At 39.8% G+C, this 18,936-nt stretch overlaps 1 protein-coding gene across 1 annotated transcript in view; it reads left to right on the top strand.

Moving 5' to 3' along the window:
* Positions 1 to 18,936, top strand: part of slc15a5 (solute carrier family 15 member 5) — a 111,072-nt gene that overhangs the window by 25,369 nt on the left and 66,767 nt on the right. Inside the window, exons 2-3 of the mRNA XM_039767980.1 lie at positions 11,276 to 11,498; positions 17,440 to 17,609. Coding sequence (XP_039623914.1) covers positions 11,276 to 11,498; positions 17,440 to 17,609 — 393 coding nt within the window. The remainder of the gene's footprint in view (positions 1 to 11,275; positions 11,499 to 17,439; positions 17,610 to 18,936) is intronic.

The following is an 18,936-nucleotide window of genomic DNA, read 5'->3' as shown; positions in this document are numbered from 1 at the left end:
TCGTGCACGCCATCAAACCAGTATCTAGTAAAGCCAATAACGGAACTCGGCTATTTACTTTCACATCCGTGTAGAACACTGTCTGCTCTCTCCAATTTATGCACATTCTGGCATATGACCAGACCTCCCTTTGGAGCCAACCTGCTACTCTCCTCATAAACGGAAGCCAAATCTTCTTCAAGATTGAGGGTCTGACTTAGTAAGCTCACACTTTGCCCCAAATGAGAACAATTTAGTTTCACTGGTCAGTCACTTGAGCATCTGGGTGAACAGTATGCGAATGTACTTTTGTACAGTCCCTCTCCTGGGGCCTCATGTATAAACGGTGCGTACGCACAGAAATGTTGCGTAAGAACTTTTCCACGTTCAAATCGCGATGTATAAAACCTACACTTGGCGTAAAGCCACGCACTTTTCCACGGTACCTCATGCCTTGTCGTACACAAGTTCTCTGCTCGGTTTTGCAGACTGGCGGCACCCAGCATCAAAGCAGTGCTACTGTTCCTGTGTGGTTACTCATTATTTTCATGACACGGCTTTATAAATACACTGAAACTAACAGCATATTGTTTATTAGTGTAACGCATCTGATTGTAATTAACTCTTAACAATATAATGGTCCAGGGAACAGCCATAGTATTCCAAATACCATAACTGATTTAGCGTTGTTACTCTGACTGCACCTTCCTCTTCTTATCTTTCTTCTTCTTCTTTCAGCTGCTCCCGTTAGGAGTTGCCATCATCTTTTTCCATATTACTCTCACTGCACGACTCGGAGTATTTATATCACTGTATCTGAGTGTGAATCACAGCAGCGACTGATCGGAAAGAGAATTATCGGTATACAGCTTTAAGGACACGCTGTCTCAGCCACTGCAAAACGTTTTAAAGCCTTTCCTGTACGAACCTCGCGGTTCAGAAACAGTTTATTCCCAAGAACTTTAAATGTACTCAATCAATTGCTGCTTGTAGAACTGTTTGTACTTATAAGTACAATCACCCCACTGTAAACTTGCACTATAGTTATAATTATAATGTATTTACATATGATGACGATATAATTTTTAAGGTGAAATGCAGCAAAATATGTTTGTTAAATTATACAGATAAAACTTTAACTTCGTTTAAATAATCTATATTCTTCACTGGGAGTGTCGTTAAGGATAGAATAATTAAACATGTACTACGAAGATATTTCAATGTTCTTTAAACGTTTTGAAGAATCGGCGCTAAGCTTACAGATGGCTTAACTTCTATTACAGGGCTGATTGTGTGGCGATCGGTTACTTGGGGAAAGAAAAGCACTGACTGCAGTGACGGCCACGCCAATATATATTGAATATAAAACAGAAAGAGAAAATAACAACATAGCTAAAAACGCAGCGACATATTTCGGCAAAAGTTAAATGCTTGTGTCATGAGCACGAGGCGGCTATGCAGTGTCTGCAACGGACGTGGCCATCCACCATGCATACGCTGCCTTACTGACACTGACGGACGAAGGAGCCACCGATTCTTTCTCTGCCCAGTGTCACCACAAGCCAAGAGCCGCCCCTGAGTACTGCTGCAATAAATAATTTCATCGATGGTCGTGCACAATCGCTGCGCTGTAAAACCCATGTTTAATAACGTGCTTTAACTCTTAATGATATCACGTATACATCTCAGTATTTTAGTTATTCAAAGAGCTGTAATATCATGAATGTAATGGACGCTGTGTACAGTTGGAGGAAGAGAGCCGGTTTAAGAAGCAAGTAGTGATTCACACACATAGAGCACATACGAGTAGAAGATCAAATACAAAACAAAGAATTTAACGTGCTACTTTAATTACGATGTGATTTGAGAAACTGGTTAAGTAAATGATTTTAAGATGACGTTTATGATGTTCTACTTTAATGACAAAATAAACTACGTGATTAAAGTGGAAATTTCGAGATTGAAGTTGACATTTCGTGCTTTTTTTCCCCACTGTGCCTTTTTTTTCTCTGTACCCTAAAAAGCTTTCATATGACACTCAGACAGTGGGCTACAACTCACCTTTTCACGGCGACTGATATCTGAGCTTTCAAGTTCAACACGCTATGTCACTCGATCAACTTCCTTTTGTTGATTATACCACGGTTTATTTGAACAAATAGTATGTTTTTCCTTTGCCTCCACTTGGTATTCGCTGAAATTCTTATATTTTCCCCCGTGCTTTTCCCATTGTCTTTTCACAGAAGGCTGAGCTTAAGGGCGATTTATATTGATTTGCATATTCAAAGAGGCGTAATTCTGGGAGGAGTTGGGGCGTTACATAATGCGCGTGCACGAGCGTTAGTTTTCACGCTGATCGGGATTTATGTAGCGGAAGAACATGGAAGTTGGAGTACGCACAGATTCCTGCCTCTGGATTTTTCTGTGCGTAAGCACATTTCGGCTTTTGTGCTTACGCCATGTTATAGTGCGAGTTCTACGCACGGCGTTATACATGAGGCCCCTGGTGACCAGTCTCCAAACAAACAAAGCACCTTCTTTCCCTTGGGCAATGTTCACGCGTATGCTGTGTCTTATCACCACATATTTTACAGGAAGCCCGAGCCACCCACTGAGTTGGCTGCTGAGGAGGCATGGCTGTCTGTGCCAAAACTTTATCAAACATGTCTAGAACTTGTTCAAATTCTCCAACCTTTTGATTATTATGCACATCTACCTTCATCTGTCTGCGACTTCCGGCACACTTGTCGCTCCATTATCACATTTCTCTACTGCAAATTTATTAACAGCAGTAACAGCCGCTGGTGTCCTACCAACCTTGCTTGTCTTAATAGATTTCTTCCTTGCCCAGTGCTCACTCTGATGCTCATCAATAGCCTCCTGAACCTCTGCGGCTGACCATTTACTAATCGGTTTACATTTAAAAACACTGGCAAGATCAGAATCTGGACAATTTCTTATGAATATCATGGCAATCTCTGTAGACTTGTATTCCATCTTTGCACCTTTCTTCCTCAAGTGTTTGTCAGCCTGCTCAGCAACAGTCTTCAGCCAAACGCAATAATCTACAGGACTCTCATCATCATTTGGCTGTGTGGCATAAAATTCTGTTACTGGGGAGCAAGACTCCGGACTCTCACTAAAATATCTCCTCAATATTTTGTATATTACTTCAGGGTGCAAAACACTGTTTAGGGTCATATTACTCTTCCATCCAACTTTGACAATATTTCTTGCCTGTCCCAAGAGATTAGCACCTTGTCCACTTGTTCTGGGACAGAGACTCCCTTATTATGTAGATACACTTCCATAATGTCTATCCATTCTTGCACTGTGTGTTTGTCTGATTCATTTCCTCTGAAGACTGGTGGTTCCTTCCTGTCTGGCTTTACTACAACATTTAGTTTGGATGGATCAAGAGTATTAGACAGGTGATCAGGTCGGCCAGCAGAAGGAGGAGTCATGAAACTGTCTGGGGTGTCAAAAATCCTACTAGCCAATAACCGACTGGCAACAGAATCACCAGTCTGAGTACCTAGCTCTCCTATAATATCACGTAACTGCTGCAAAGTATCAGGGGCACTATCGGTAGGGGTCGAGAACTTTGGCTTCACAGAGGGTATGCATTTGCCTCCATGGTGTCCGAATGCTCTCTATAAATTGACTGCCTAACCTGCCCTCCTGTAATCTCCTTTGCATGCAATAAGCCTTGACCTAGCCCTCCCTACTACTGGGGTCACATCTAAAAACTTCAGTCCATGCCCCCTGCTAGCCATATTACAATAGCCAATACATGAAGAGTAAAAGAAAATATGTATATAACTGACAATAAATACACAATTTACAGAACCAGTATTAGTTTATAATGAAACAATTCTAAACATTATATCTATATATATAGAAACTGTAGCCAATAACCAATTAAGTGTCCTTTAACGTCATTAGCTCTCACATAAACTGATTCCTCTGGCTCACAGAAAGGATACCTAAGTCTTCACAGCACTTGCTTGACCCCGGCGATAGGCAGCAGCTGACCTGATGACCACGGCACCATTTCTGTAACCGAATACAATCCGCCTTTCCCTACGTTGTGTAAATGATCGTCACATAGGCATGTAGGATTAAAACACAAGCTTTTATTTTCCTCTTCCAAAAAATATTTACAAAACAAAAGGAAAAAAATAGACAGGTCTTCACATAAACGTTTTCTCCCCTCTGCCCCTACAGCATCCACCGTGCTTTTCGCCTTTTTATTTATACAAACACATTACATATAAAACTATTTACAAAAAAATTACTCAAATTTTCCAAAGAGAACTATTTACAGTACACATAGCTTTATACAAAAAAATCCTAATTTTATACTAGATAGACAGATAGATAGATGCTCCTCTGTCTGGAGATGAAACTGTTTAGTGGATGCAGTAGATTCTCCATGATTGACAGGAGCCTGCTCAGTGCCCATCACTCTGCCACGGATGTCAAACTGTCCAGCTCCATGCCTACAATAGAGCCTGCCTTCCTTACTAGTTTGTCCAAGCGTGAGGCATCCCTCTTTATGCTGCCTCCCCAGCACACCACTGTGTAGAAGAGGGCACTCACCACAACCGTCTGATAGGACAGCTGCAGCATCTTATTGCAGATGTTGAAAGATGCCAGCCTTCTAAGGAAGGCTTGCACAGAGCATCAGTATTGGCAGTCGAGTCCAATTTATCATCCAGCTGCACTCCCAGGTATTTATAGGTCTGCACCCTCTGCACACAGTCACCTCTGATGATCACGGGGTCCATGAGGGGCCTGGTCCTCCTAAAATCCACCAGCAGCTCCTTGGTTTTGTTGGTGTTCAGTTGTAGGTGGTTTGAGTTGCACCATTTAACAAAGTCCTTGATTAGGTTCATATACTCCTTCTCCGGCCAACTCCTGATGCAGCCCACGATAGCAGTATCGTCAGCGAACTTTTGCACGTGGCAGGACTCCGAGTTGTATTGGAAATCCGATGTATATAGGCTGAACAGGACTGGAGAAAGTACAGTCCCCTGCTGCACTCCTGTGTTTCTGTCCACAATGTCAGACCTGCAGTTCCCGAGACGCACATACTGAGGTCTGTCTGTAAGATAGTCCATGATCCATGCCACCAGGTATAAATCTACTACCATATCTGTCAGCTTGTCCCTAAGGAGCAGAGGTTGGATGGTGTTGAAGGCGCTAGAGAAGTCCAGAAATATAATTCTTACAGCACTACTACCTCTGTCCAAGTGGGAGAGGGATCAGTGTAGCATATAGATGATGGTATCCTCCGCTCCCACCTTCTCCTGGTATGCGAACTACAGAGGGTCAAGGGCATGGCGGACCTGTGGCCTCAGGTGGTGAAGCAGCAGCTGCTCCATGGTCTTCATCACATGTGACATCAGAGCGACAGGCTGGAAGTCATTCAGCTCACTAGGACATGATACCTTTGGGACTGAGATGATACAAGATGTTTTCCAAAGCCTTGGGACTCTCCCCTGTTCCAGGCTCAGGTTGAAGATGTGCTGTAGAGGACTCCCCAGCTCCAGCACACAGACCTTCAGCAGTCGTGGCGATAACTCCATCTGGACCCACTGCTTTGCTGGCATGAAGACTCTGCAGCTCTCTGCTTACCTTGGCTGCTGTAATTGTGGGTGGGGATGGCTCTCCTATGCTGGTATCAGCAGAATGATGGGTGAAGGGTGCAGTGCTCCGAGGTGAGAGTGGGTTAGGGTGGTCAAACCTGTTAAAGAAGTTGTTAATTTGGTTTGGTCTCTCCATGTCTCTCTCGATGGTGGCACCCCGAGCTGCAACCAGTAATGGTCTTCATCCCATCCCACACTTCCTTCATGCTGTTATTCTGCAACTTTTGCTCCAGCTTTCTCCTGTACTGCTCCTTCACCGCCCTGAGCTGAATTCGGAGTTCCTTCTGCACGCGCTTGAGCTCATGCTGATCACCGCTTTTAAAAGCCCTTTTATTTTGGTTCAAAAGGCCCTTAATGTCACTTGTACTCCATGGCTTATTGTTAGCATAGCAGAGTACTGTCCTTACTGGAACTACAATGTCCATACAGAAGTTGATGTAGTCAGTAGTGCAGTTAACAACCTCCTCAATGTTGTCACTAGAATATCCCAGTCTGTAGTTCCAAAGCAGTCTCTCAGAGTCTGCTCTGCAGCGGACCACTTCCTGAATGAGTGTGTGGTTGTAGGTAGCTCCCTCAATCTTGGTTTGTAGTGAGGCTGAAGCTGAACCAGGTTATGATCTGCTTTCCCAAGCACAGGCAGCGGGGTGGCACTGTATGCGTCTTTAATATTTGCATACAGTAGGTCAATAGTCCTATTTCCCCGGGTGTTGCAATCCACATACTGGGAGAAGGCAGGTAATGTTTTGTCCAGCGTCACATGGTTAGAGTCTCCAGCGATTAGCACAAGCGCCTCGGGGTGCTGCGTTTGTAGTTTAGCAACAGCGGAATGGATGATGTCACCCGTTATCTCCACGTCTGCCCAAGGAGGGATGTAAACAATAACAACAATGACGTGTCCAAACTCTCTGGTTCCAATGTCCCTGCAGCAAGTGGAGATTTTAATGTTTACATTTCCAGAGTTGCACCACCTTACATTCACATAGAGAGCGAGTCCTCCTCCTTTCTTCTTTCCGCAGGTACTTGCGTCTCTGTCCGCTCTAACTGTGCTAAACCCAGGTAGCTCCACATTAGCATCTGGGATATTAGTTGTTTGCCACGTTTCACAAAAACACAACAAACTGCATTCTCTGCAGGTCCTGACATGTTTCACCAGTGCAGGTAGTTCGTCGATCTTATTTGGTAGTGAGTTCACATTTCCCAGGATCACAGAAGGCACCGAAGGCTTCTATCGCCACTTTCTCGCTAGCCGCTTGACTTTTAGCTTAGCACCGGCTCTGCTGCCATGATATGACCTTCTTACCTCGTCAGGTAAATAGGGAACCGCACCAGCGCTGGGATTTGTTCTCAGCGCTTGAAGATAACTACCTGAATAGACGAGTCTCTGCGTGTAAAAATCCATTTCCAAGTAGTACAAAGTAGCAAAAAGTGTCCTGGGAACGAGTCCACATAAAAGAAAGTGGTAGGAGTGATAAGTGAAATAGAGAAAAAATAGAGAAAAAGGTAGAAAGATAAAGTCATACATGGAGCTGCTGGAAAGGCTGCCACTCGCGGCAGCGCCTGAGTCATAATTATATATTCTTAACAAATGTAAATAAAAATAAAAGAAAAATATATATAGCATACCTTTTCAAAACAAAAGGAAAAATATAGACAGGGCATTACATAAACGTCTTCTCCCCTCTGCCTATTAAATAATAATTTAAATTGATTATAATTTATTAACACAAAGTAAATGAAATAAAAATTGGGAAAAACTTAGGGAGAACTGAAACTCCAACCTACCCCTACAGTGTCCACCTCGCTTCTGGCGTTAGAGCCAAAAACGTGGTGCATGCAGGTTGTGAGGTGTGACGCTAATTAACGCCCGTACTACAACAGATTTTATTGTTGGTATACTATTAACTATTTACAGGGATCAACTCTTTTTAGGGAAGTTCATAACTAAAAAAAAATTATAAATAACATTTTACACTTTGCTACACTATGACAAATGACTGTCATTGCCGCTTTATTGGCTAAGTGACTGCGTTTCCACTTTAGTTTTAAGTAACTGTGCTGCAAGTTTGAGAAGATGTCTTGTGGATCCTCAATGAAACAATACTTCAAAGGAATAAGAATAGTGAGAGACTCAAATATTCCCAAAAGCACCATACCCACTGGAAGCTGGTAAACAAATGTAAGAATGAGAAAAGCAACTAGTAATGAATGGTTGGTGGAGTTCAGAAAGTAGTCTAAGGGACCCAAGACAGCTGAAACTACTCATAAATGACCCGAGGGGCCGCATGTTCCTGTTACTGTCCAGCATGGGCCAGGTCCCTACGCTTCCTTGAGAAGGAATGGGCAACAAACTTTGTGAATCATTATTTTTGATGTATTCTTGCTCCCCACAATTTTTTGCTAATTTATTTTGTTATAATCTATATTGTCACTATCATTATTAGAGTCATCACAATTGTATTTTGGTTACTGCTTTTCTTACATTAACATTATGCAGCATTTGTCTGTACTGTGGCATAGCGTTATTGGTGACTGCTTCAATTGGTATCAACATGATCTTTAGTTGAGTTGCCATTATATAAGATTGTGGCGTGCTTTCTAGTACATCCAATCTAATACATTAACATGGACCTTTAGACCTGGGGCTTAGAATTTTGATGCTTTTTTGATAACATTTTGGTATAATTTCGTCTTTATGGTTTCTGACCCCAGCCTGACTCTGATTATATAGTACCTTTATCAGAATTCTTTTTTCTTCATGCTAACCAATACTGGGAATTTTGTTTGGTTTGCCATCTAATTTCATTTGGCAGTAAGCCAGATGTGTACAATATGACCTGGGCTATGGGGTTAACCAGAGGCTTCAATTATCTTATAGATTCTGAAAAATAAATTTGGAGATGCAGGGATAAGATTAGATAAGATCTAATTTGACATCCTCAGGTGAGATCAGCAACTGAAGTCATCAAGTTTGACTAGAAGCCATATAATGTGACCTAACTTGTGACAAGGAGTATAAATGGGTCTTTGAGCTCATTCAGCAAAGAGTCCAGAAAAGCAATTGACAGGAAGGGTAGCCAGTTTTTAACGAAAGGAATAAAAGAACATCCATCCATCCATCCATTATCCAACCCGCCATAGCCTAATTACAGGGTCACGGGTGTCTGCTGGAGCCAATCCCAGCCAACACAGGGCACAAGGCAGGAAACAAACCCTGGGCAGGACGCCACCTCACCGCAGGGCGCACACACACACACCAGGAACAATTTAGAATTGCCAACGCACCTAAACCTGCATGTCTTTGGACTGTGGGAGGAAACCCATGCAGACACAGGGAGAACATGCAAACTCCATGCAGGGAGGACCTGGGAAGCGAACCCGAGTCTCCTAATTGCGAGGAAGCAGCGCTACCCACTGCGCAACCATGCCGCCCTATAAAAGAACATAAAAATAAAGAAGAGTTTTAGTAGCGTTCACAAAGGAAACCACGTCAAGAGAGCAGGTAACCAACGAAACACAAAGAATAAGTGACAGATTTAGTTAGACCCAGTCAGAGTTGATGAAATTTATTTAAAATCTTCCCCACGTCTTACTATTGTAGCTGTTGTAGTTGGGCATTGCTTGTTTTATGTCTGGCGCATTTATACATATCTGTGTTTGTATGTGTTAATGTATGCATATGCAAAGTGAAGAGGGGAGATGTTATATTCTAAGAGCTTTCTAACTAATGGAAAGATTATTTTTTAAAGAAGAAACAGCAAAAATAACTTTACCTCTTCAGATTTTTAGCTATTTTAACTTTTTTTGTTGTGTATACCGGATATTAAGTCTTAGTGTGTGAATAACCTTTTCCTTTTTTTCCTTTTGCAGACACACACTGATGCAGCCTTTCACTATCTCCATATGTTAACTCTTAGGTTAAAACAGAAGCAATATAACCAGCACATACCATAATTATACTGCAACAACAGAGTAATTAGCCCAGTTAATTAATGCCAGCTCACTAAATATATTGGCATATTCTTAATGAATGCATTAACGTCATGTAGAACTATTAAGAAGTGATCTAATCAAAGAGAAATTCCGTAATGGACACATTTTGAGTACTTTGTCTTCAGCTAATTAGTCTTTATTACATTAAGGTAATATCTTTAAGAGTACAAACACTGAATTGTTTCAGGTGATTTCAGTTTTCCTGAGTTTTATTACCATTCTCTTTTAGGCAAATGAAAAAATAGTTTGGTCTATGTGATCTAAGTTAATAAAAGAATATGAATTTCCTTTCAGTTACATACAGTAATTACCAAGATAATTTCCCCTCTAATGGAGCATGTCAATCAAGAATAATAACTTAATTACAATTTTTTGTCTTGTTTCAGAAAAGTTTTATTACATATGATACATTTCTTGCCCTTTAGTAACATTACATTTATATATCTGTTGGCTTTTTACATTAAAAATGTGAAATATTTTCTGTCAAAAAAATGTAATTTAAAAATATGACAATAAATGATTAAAGAATGCAATAAGAAAAGTTTCCTGCAGACTGCTTCACAAATGATACTTACATTATAAATAGTAACTCATTTGATGAGAGGAGCCCGAGGATGAAAAGATTCTTGTGAATACAAGACAAAAGTGGGACAAAAGGCATTATTTCTAACAGCAGGTTGTAGTGGTTAAATGGGGACGGCCAAAGAAATCAGAATAAATAGGAAGGTGCCACGTCCATGTTGAATATCTGAGTCTGAGACTCTGTGTTGTGAAACAGGAATGGAGCTACCTTAAGCTTTCCTTTTCTTGGAGTAGTTTACATTAACTAGAAATGCGAAGCCCGGTTCTTCAAATAGTAGACTCACCATCGTATTGCTGTCTTAGAACTTCCAAATAAACCCCTAATATCAATTGATTTCTTTGCACATCCCAAAGATGTCCATATTAGATTAATTGGAAGTTTGTCCCAGATGAGTGAATGTCATTGCATACATCAGTGGGTCCTATGATGGTTTCCATCTTTTATCCAATGCTTCTTTGAAAGGCATTGGTTATCTATGATCTTAAACTGAATTATAAGATGATTGGATCAATGTATGCCATTAATCAAGTGCGTTTTCGATAATAAGTGAGAGCTTTCGAGTTGTTAGAATAGTCATTATAGAATATACCAGAAGGTAGGCAAGGTGTTTTGAAAAACAGAATATGGTTAATTCAATCCAAACTAACAAAAACAGGCATGTATAAATATTTAGTTTGTAAGGTAGATACACTTTTAATTAATTATTCCTGTTTTGTTCTACTTTAAGTCATTCTGAACATTCATATCAAATGTAGGGTATCCACTTTTACATTTTTTAAGTGGGCACACCTACCAAAAACCACTACAGGAGCAAGCTGCTTCAAGTTAGCTTTTAGGAATGGCTACATTCTAGCTTCGTTAAATTAGTAAATCACAAAAAAGGAATAAAGTGAAATAAATCACATTACTTGATACTTCCACAAGGTCAGTTCCATATCTGGTCTATTTAGTTGCATTGCTGTTAATTATCTCTCTCTTTAATCCAGAGGCCAACTATATTCTGATGTCCTAGTGAAATATGAAGGGCTGTTATTTGAATATTTCACTTTAATAAGCCTGGTCTCTTCCACAGGTACTGCAATGTTGCCAGTGGTTGCCTTCCCTTTTGAAGACTTCTACATTGACACCAACCACATTGTTCACTCACTGGCCAAGACAGAGCAGATGATGCTTTTCTATGTTGGCTTGCTGTCGGCATGCCTGGGAATCGGAGGGATCAGGGCAATCCTCTGCCCCCTGAGTGCCTACAGGCTAAAGCACTACAACCAGCACGAGCTCCTGTCTTTCTTTAATTGGTTAGTTAATTAAAATCCTCTAAGCAAATTTGGTAAACTTATTAAAGGATAAGATGACATACTACCTTAAGCTAAATGTTATCAGTGCTGCTTCAGGCCGAATTATTAATTTGAGGCTAATGTCTTTGTTTGATTGAACTTCACAAGTTAATTACACAACATTTTATTCACTTTTTAAGTTGGAAATGCAAATACCTGTCTTTAGAGAATACTCAAAGATATAGAGCTTGTTGTTATATCTTAATTATAACATGCCAACTAAGATTGCAAACTGTCTTTCCTTATCACTCCTCTCTCTGTATACTTAAACTAATACATTTCATTATTAAAATTTTATAAGCTTATATTTACTGTACAGCTTTGTTGCTTCCCATAAAAGCTGCATACCAAAACCCACTAAAGCCCTGTCTCCATGAAGGATGTTTCTTAGTAAACATGCAATCCATTTGTTTTAAAGGCCAAATCACAATGTAAATGCTGTGCAACACTTCTACACACTTATGCTAAGGATAGAGCTACCAGGGAAGAGGAAAAGATGAAGGCCTAAGAGAAGGTTTATGGATGTGGTGAGAGAGGACATGCAGGTGATGGGAGTAACAGAACAAGATGCAGAGGACAGAAAGATATGGAAAAAGATGATCCGCTGTGATGAAGCCCTAATGGGAGCAGCCAAAAGAAGAAGAAGAACGCATATATATATGGGGGCGACCACCCTGGTTCCTTTGGAGGCCACGGGTACAGAGCTTTGAAGCTCCACCCTGTAGGGGCCCGTGGTCACCGCCAGGGGGAGTCCCCATGCCTTTGGAGCCCTGGACCTCAGCCCTTTCCGCCACACCAGGAAGTGCTGGGGGGACGAGCAGGGACACCCGGAGTGCTTCCGGGGATGCAGCCGGCCCTTCCGCCACACAGGGGTGTGTCGGCAGGTAATTGCCAAAACCCACCTGGAGCACATCCGGGTGATAATAAAAGGGGCCGTCGCCCTTCATTTGAGGCTGGAGTCAGGTGGAGGCAGGACAAAGCAGAAGAGAGTTTGGAGGCAGCCCGAAGAAGAAGGCGTTGAGTGGCCAGGGCTTTGTGGGGTTTTTGTGTGCACTGATCTTTATTGTAAATAGACATTGTAAATAAACGTGTGGTGGTGGAAAAACATGTCTGCCTGTGCCCGGGTAACATTCACAATATATATATATATATATATATATATATATATATATATATATATATATATATATATATATATATATATATATATATATATATATATATAAAACTATTGACCCCTTTCGAAGTTTTCACATTTTCTTACTACAGAAAATTGAATCACAGTGAATTCAGTTAGCCCTTTCTAACACTGAGCAACAACTAAAAAGTACTAACTAATGTCAAAGTGACAAGAGATTTCTGGAAAGTGATCACATAAGTTCTCATCTCCTTCACATCAGAATTTAGTATATTCCCCTTTGGCCTTTGCCCACCATGACAGCCTTGAGTCTGTGCACACAGGTCTCTTATTGCTGTCTTAATGTATGGGCACAATGAGCACTGGCTGGGGGTCCCAGGAGCATAGGGTCCCAAAATGTTTCTCATGTCTCTGTATGTTTCTGTTTTGCTATCAAAACAGGGGCTCCAGTGCACTACTTTGCCCGAGTGGCCTATGAAGCTGTTAAGATGGCCCATTGGTCTCTGTCAGCTTTGTAAATCTGCACCCTGCAGTTTCTGTCCATTCTTCTTTGCAATGCTCAATTTTGTCTGGCTTCAAGGGGATCACGATTGAACAGCCGTTTTCATATACAGCCACAAATTCTCAATTGAGACCTGAACTCTAACTTGGCCACTCCAGGACATTAACATTATTATTTTTAAGCCATTCTTGTGTAGCTTTGGCTTTATGCTTGGGGTTGTCTTCGAGGAAAACAAATCTTCTCCTAGGTGCAGGGTTCTTGTAGACTGCATCTGGTTTTCCTCTGGTAAACTGCTGCATTCATTTTACCATCCACTCTTACAACCCTTCCAAATTCTACTGGAGAGAAGCATTCTCACAGCATGACGCTGGCACCATTAAGCTTCACGGTGGGGATGATGTGTTTTTAATAGTTATATTTTGCAAATTGACATCTCTGCCTTTTCTTAATGATTGAGTTAACTTGACTCCAAGAAATATTCAACGAATATCTTCTGACTTATGCTTTTCAGTCACCTTCTCATGGAGTTGCTTGTATAATTCTTATGTCATCATTGTGTAGATTAAGCCTGCATACTGACTCACCACAAGATGGACCATCCAGTTTCAGGTGCAATTATACTACAATGAACTGAAACCCCATGACTACAGTTACCAGTGATCTCTATTAAACTAATTATGTAATTACTTTTAAAACTAATTGGCTGCCCCAGTAATAATTTAGTTGTGTAATGCTTATGAGATCAATTATTTAGCATTTTATATTTGTATTTAATTTAGGACTATTTTCAGATATCTGCTTTTATTTTGACATTAAAGAGTCTTTTTCGGTCAAGCACTGTCAATAAAGCCAAATTAAATTTACTGTGAGTCATCTATCTATCTATCTATCTATCTATCTATCTATCTATCTATCTATCTATCTATCTATCTATCTATCTATCTATGCATATATATTGTCACAAAAACGAGACATAAACAGATAAAGGTTTGGGGCAGCCACCCGTATAATATTGTATCCTGGCTGCAAAGTCGTTTTTATCAAGTACACAGCACCAATGTGCATCCAACTGAGTCCAGAACGAGACTGAGGGAAAAGGGAAAAAAGGCATGCTTTTAAAGGGGAAGACAGGAAGTGAGGTCATAACGATCGGACACGTGTTCTTAATTCATTGGATCGAGTTCGGACGTGACGTCAGAGGGGCCAGAGCTGGTAAGGTCTACTTCCATTGGCTCGGTCCCGGAAGTGATGTCAAGAGAGCCAGGTGGAATCTCCCGGGAATGATCTACAGGGAAGGGAGAAAAAGAGTCAGTGCACTCTGCCGCATCCCGGCATGCCTCAGAACTGCATTCACTCAAGCCCTTTAGCTGCCTCCCATGCGCACGTGTGTGACAATATATATATTTTATATTCTATGTAATGCCTTCAAAAAGTATTCAGATTTCCTTCACTTTTTTCATATTTTGTTATGTTGCATCCTTATGCTAAAATAATTTAAATTTATTTTTCCCTCATCAAACAACATTTAATACCCCGAAAGACAAAGCAAAAATGGGATTTTAGAAATTTTGAAGCTCTTATAACAGTGATTATAGCTGGAGTCTTCTTGGTTTTGGTGCAATAAGGTTTGCGCACCTGGATTTGTGGATTTTCAGCCATTCTTCTCTGCAGGTACTCTCAAGCTGTTTCAGGTTGGATGGAGATCATTGGTGGACAGTGATCTTCAGGTTTCTCCAGAGAGGTTCAGTTGGGTTCAAGTCTGGGCTCTGCCTGGGCCACTCAAGAGCATTCGCAGAGTTGACCTTGTGTTGCCTTTCCTTTGTGCTGTGTCAATTTGAAGGTGAACCTTCGGCACATTCTGAGGACCAGTAAACTCTGAAACAGGTTTTCTTTAAGGATATGTCTGTACTTTGCTTCATTCAGTTTTCTCTCAAACCTGACTTGTCTCCTGGTCCCTGCTTCTGAAAAACAACCCACAGCACGATGCTGCCACCACCCTGCTACACCATTGGTATTGCACAGATGATGAGCAGTGCTTGGTTTCATCCAGACATGATGCTTGGAGTTGAACCCAGACAGTCCACACATGGTTTCATCAAACCGCAGAATCTTGTTTTTCATAATCTGAGAGTTCTTTGGGTACCTTTTTGCAAACCCCAAGCAGGCTTTTATGTTTTGGATGTCCACTCTGCCATAAAGACAGATCAGTGGAGTGTTACAGTGGCAGCTGTCCTTCTGGAAGGTTCTATTATATCCACCCAGGTTCTTTGAAGCTCATTGACAGTGACCATCAGGTTTTTGGGTCTTACTAAAGGCCCTTCTGACCCATTTTCTCAGTTTGGCTAAGCAGCCAACTGTAAGAAGAGTCAAGGTTGTAATTATCTTATTCTATTTAAGAATTATGGAGTTAGCCGTGCTCTTCGGGAATCTTCAATGCTGCAAAGTTTTTTTTTGTTGCCTTGACAAAATCTTGTTTCTAAGCTCTGCAGACAATTCCTTTGACCTCCTGTTTTGATTTTTGCTCTGATATACATTGTGAGCTAAATTGAACTGACCATAGGTGGACTCTAAACAAGGTGTACAAACATCTCAACAACGATCAACAGAATTGGATGCACCTGAGCTAAATTTCACAGCAGTGAGTCTGAATACTTATGTCAGTGTGATAATGCAGTTTATTTTTTTATTTTTAATTCATTTGCAAAACTTTTACAACCCTGTTTTGTCATTCTAGGGTATTGAGTGTTGTTTGATGAGGCTAAAACTGAATTTAAATGATTTTAGCATGAGACTGAAATATAAAATGTGAAAGTGTCTGAATACTTTCTAAAGGCACTGTATGCACTGTAAGAAAGTGTTTATTTATTTTAATGAATAAAAATAATCTGATGATATGCATTATGAGATGCTATTGCATTAAATTTAATCAGGCTATATTCTTATAGAATGCATCATTAATTTGGTTTTCTTCTAATTTGTGTAATTTGGCTGTAATGCCTGAATAGATGTGCTTCACAGATGTGTAGTTTTTACTTTAAAGAGTAATACATATGACTATTCATTTGGCATACCATATACCCATGAAATTTTGGGACTTTTCCAGGGAGACGTGAATTAACGTACTTATATACATCATATATCTATACAGTATGGGTACATAGGCAGCTGCTTAACATACTTTTGTAACTCTACATCCTCTGTATAATTACTATATTTACAGATATCCATGAACTTACTTGAATGCTACCTCAGTTGTGCAGTTCACCACATCTCAGGTCACCTGCCGGAGATCTTCTGTCTTCCATTGATTAATGTCACATACTTCAATGGCTCCTGCTGGATTTTTGATTGTTTATGGGATTTAAATTCCCAATTGACTTTATTCTCTGCTATGTTGATTAGATTTAAATGTTAAGTAGCTACATAATAAAACCCAAATGTACATGTTACCTACCATACACTTAAACACACACTTGAATGCACCGTCACCCTCTCTCAATCCCACTCCTCCACCGTCTACCTTGTGTTTACCAATCATATTTTTCAGATTGTTACAAAAAGGCTAGTTTGACTTCAGTTTGCTCCTCTCTTTTAACAAGATGTTGACTATTAGGGCTCTGTTTTTTTACCTAATAGTTGTGTGTGTGTTTTTCTCATGTGTTCCCTGTTCCGATCTCAATTCTTTTCAAACTGTTATCGAGGATCTTCCTTCTCCGCCTGTTTGATTCTTGTTTTCACTTTGATCTTTGCTTTTGACCTTTAGCTTAATTTCCCATGGCTTCTTCTTCTTTTCCCTTAGCTCATGTTCACATCTGCTTGAATAACTTTACTCTCCCAAAAATATATTTTGTGTCTTTCAGCACACCCTCTTCCTTATACCTTTGAACAATTCACTGTCTGCTCAACAAGGTGTTAATGTTGAAGTTAGAAGATGTGGATGAACTGATACTATTCATTAAAATGAATAAAAAATACAAATTAACACAAATATTTTTCTTCTCTATGTGATGAAGTGTTCCATAAACAAGATGGCTTAGCTTGTCATGGCAAGGCTTTTTTTTTTTCAATCACAAGCAACATTCTTTCAGCACTATGCAAAATGTTCATCTCAAGTATACAAAATAATATCCATTTCCATGCTAACCAAAATGCATTCATTGTCAAAAAAATGAATTATTTGCCAAGAGTTAATTTCAATATAGTTTTAAATTATACTTATGAATAAACCCTAACCTAATACAAATATTGTGCATTTTTCCAAGGTTTTACTGGCTTGTGAACCTGAACTCTGCAGTTGTGTTTGTTGGCATTGCATACATTCAGCAGTCTATAGCCAAAAATCTTGGCTTCCTCATTCCTTTTACATCAGTTTTAATGGCTCTCATCACAATCCATATGGTGCGCAACAATTTAATTGTTCATCCTAAGAAAGGTAAGATATGTCACTTATTTGCAATGGTATTTACACGTTACAATCCCTGCATGGACTGAACTTAGCATGTTAAAAATATTTGATAGTTATGTGTGAGGAGAATTAAATAATAGTCGAGAATTTTATAATTAGATTTTGTAACATGGCTTTAATGCAGTACATTAAAGAATTCATCTCTTATTTGAACCCACTGTATTCAATTATAGGTTTGTGGGGGCCAATTCCTTGTATGGACAATTCTAAATGGGATATCCTTTCATCACAGGGCACACACACACACATACAGCCACACAAACAGCAGTCATTAAGTGTTGTAGGTGATCTTAAAGTAATATTCCAACAAATATATATTTGCAAATGTTACTTACCCCATGTAGTTACTAGTATTGGCCATGGAAAATCTGCAGTCTCATGTTTTAATGCAGAACAGAGGTGATACGTTTGAGACAATAACCATCTATGATGAATAACATTGAACAACAGCAAACAATTTCAAAAGTATTCATCTCACGTTCCCCGTATAATCTACATGTCAAGTCAACCAGTTGTATGCTCAACATGTCACAAACAGTCTTTTTACCAAAATATTGTTAGGTAAACCACTCCCAGAAAACGCTCTTATGAATAAAAATGGAAAGTACTCAGACATGCAGGAGTTTATTCATTTGCTAACATGTTATATCAACAAAAAATGTTCACTGAGATGTATAAAACTAAATATTAAAACTTAAAGAGAAGCAATTTAAAACATTATCAGGAAGACAATATGCCTCACAAATATCTGAGATGCTTCGACAAGCAAAAGTTCCATTCACCTGTGCAATTTCACAGGTGAAGTATTCCTGAGGCTACTCCAGTTGTGGCTCACCACTATAAATATATATCAGGAATGGTCAGAATAGATGTACAAAAGAACCAGGAGAAAGTCGTAATCTGGAAACAAAAAAGCAAGGTTATTGCTGGAAGATCGAAGAAAAATTATAGTCAAAACCAAAACACTAACCAAAGTCAAAGAGTACAAGCAGTGTTCAATAAGAAAGTCAAAAAGTAAGTCACACGTACTGAAAATCTGGTGGTGAACTTTATACAGTATATGCACATAATGACATGACCAATTATGCACTTCAATGGATTATGACAAACTGCCATAGCAACAGAAAACACTAACCTCTCAACAGAAAAATGATGATAAAAAATCATAAACATTTAAATAAACTGGTAAATCACAGACCAGAAAGTAGAATTGGATATCTTGGGTTCAGAAACCCCTAAAATGAATTAATTTCAGTTTTTATCTATAAGTAAAACTCCAAATCATGAAATAGGA

This window comes from Polypterus senegalus, chromosome 11 (genome assembly GCF_016835505.1).
Source record: "Polypterus senegalus isolate Bchr_013 chromosome 11, ASM1683550v1, whole genome shotgun sequence".
In the NCBI taxonomy this organism is placed as follows: domain Eukaryota; kingdom Metazoa; phylum Chordata; class Cladistia; order Polypteriformes; family Polypteridae; genus Polypterus; species Polypterus senegalus.
This window is presented reverse-complemented; position numbering and strand designations above follow the sequence as displayed.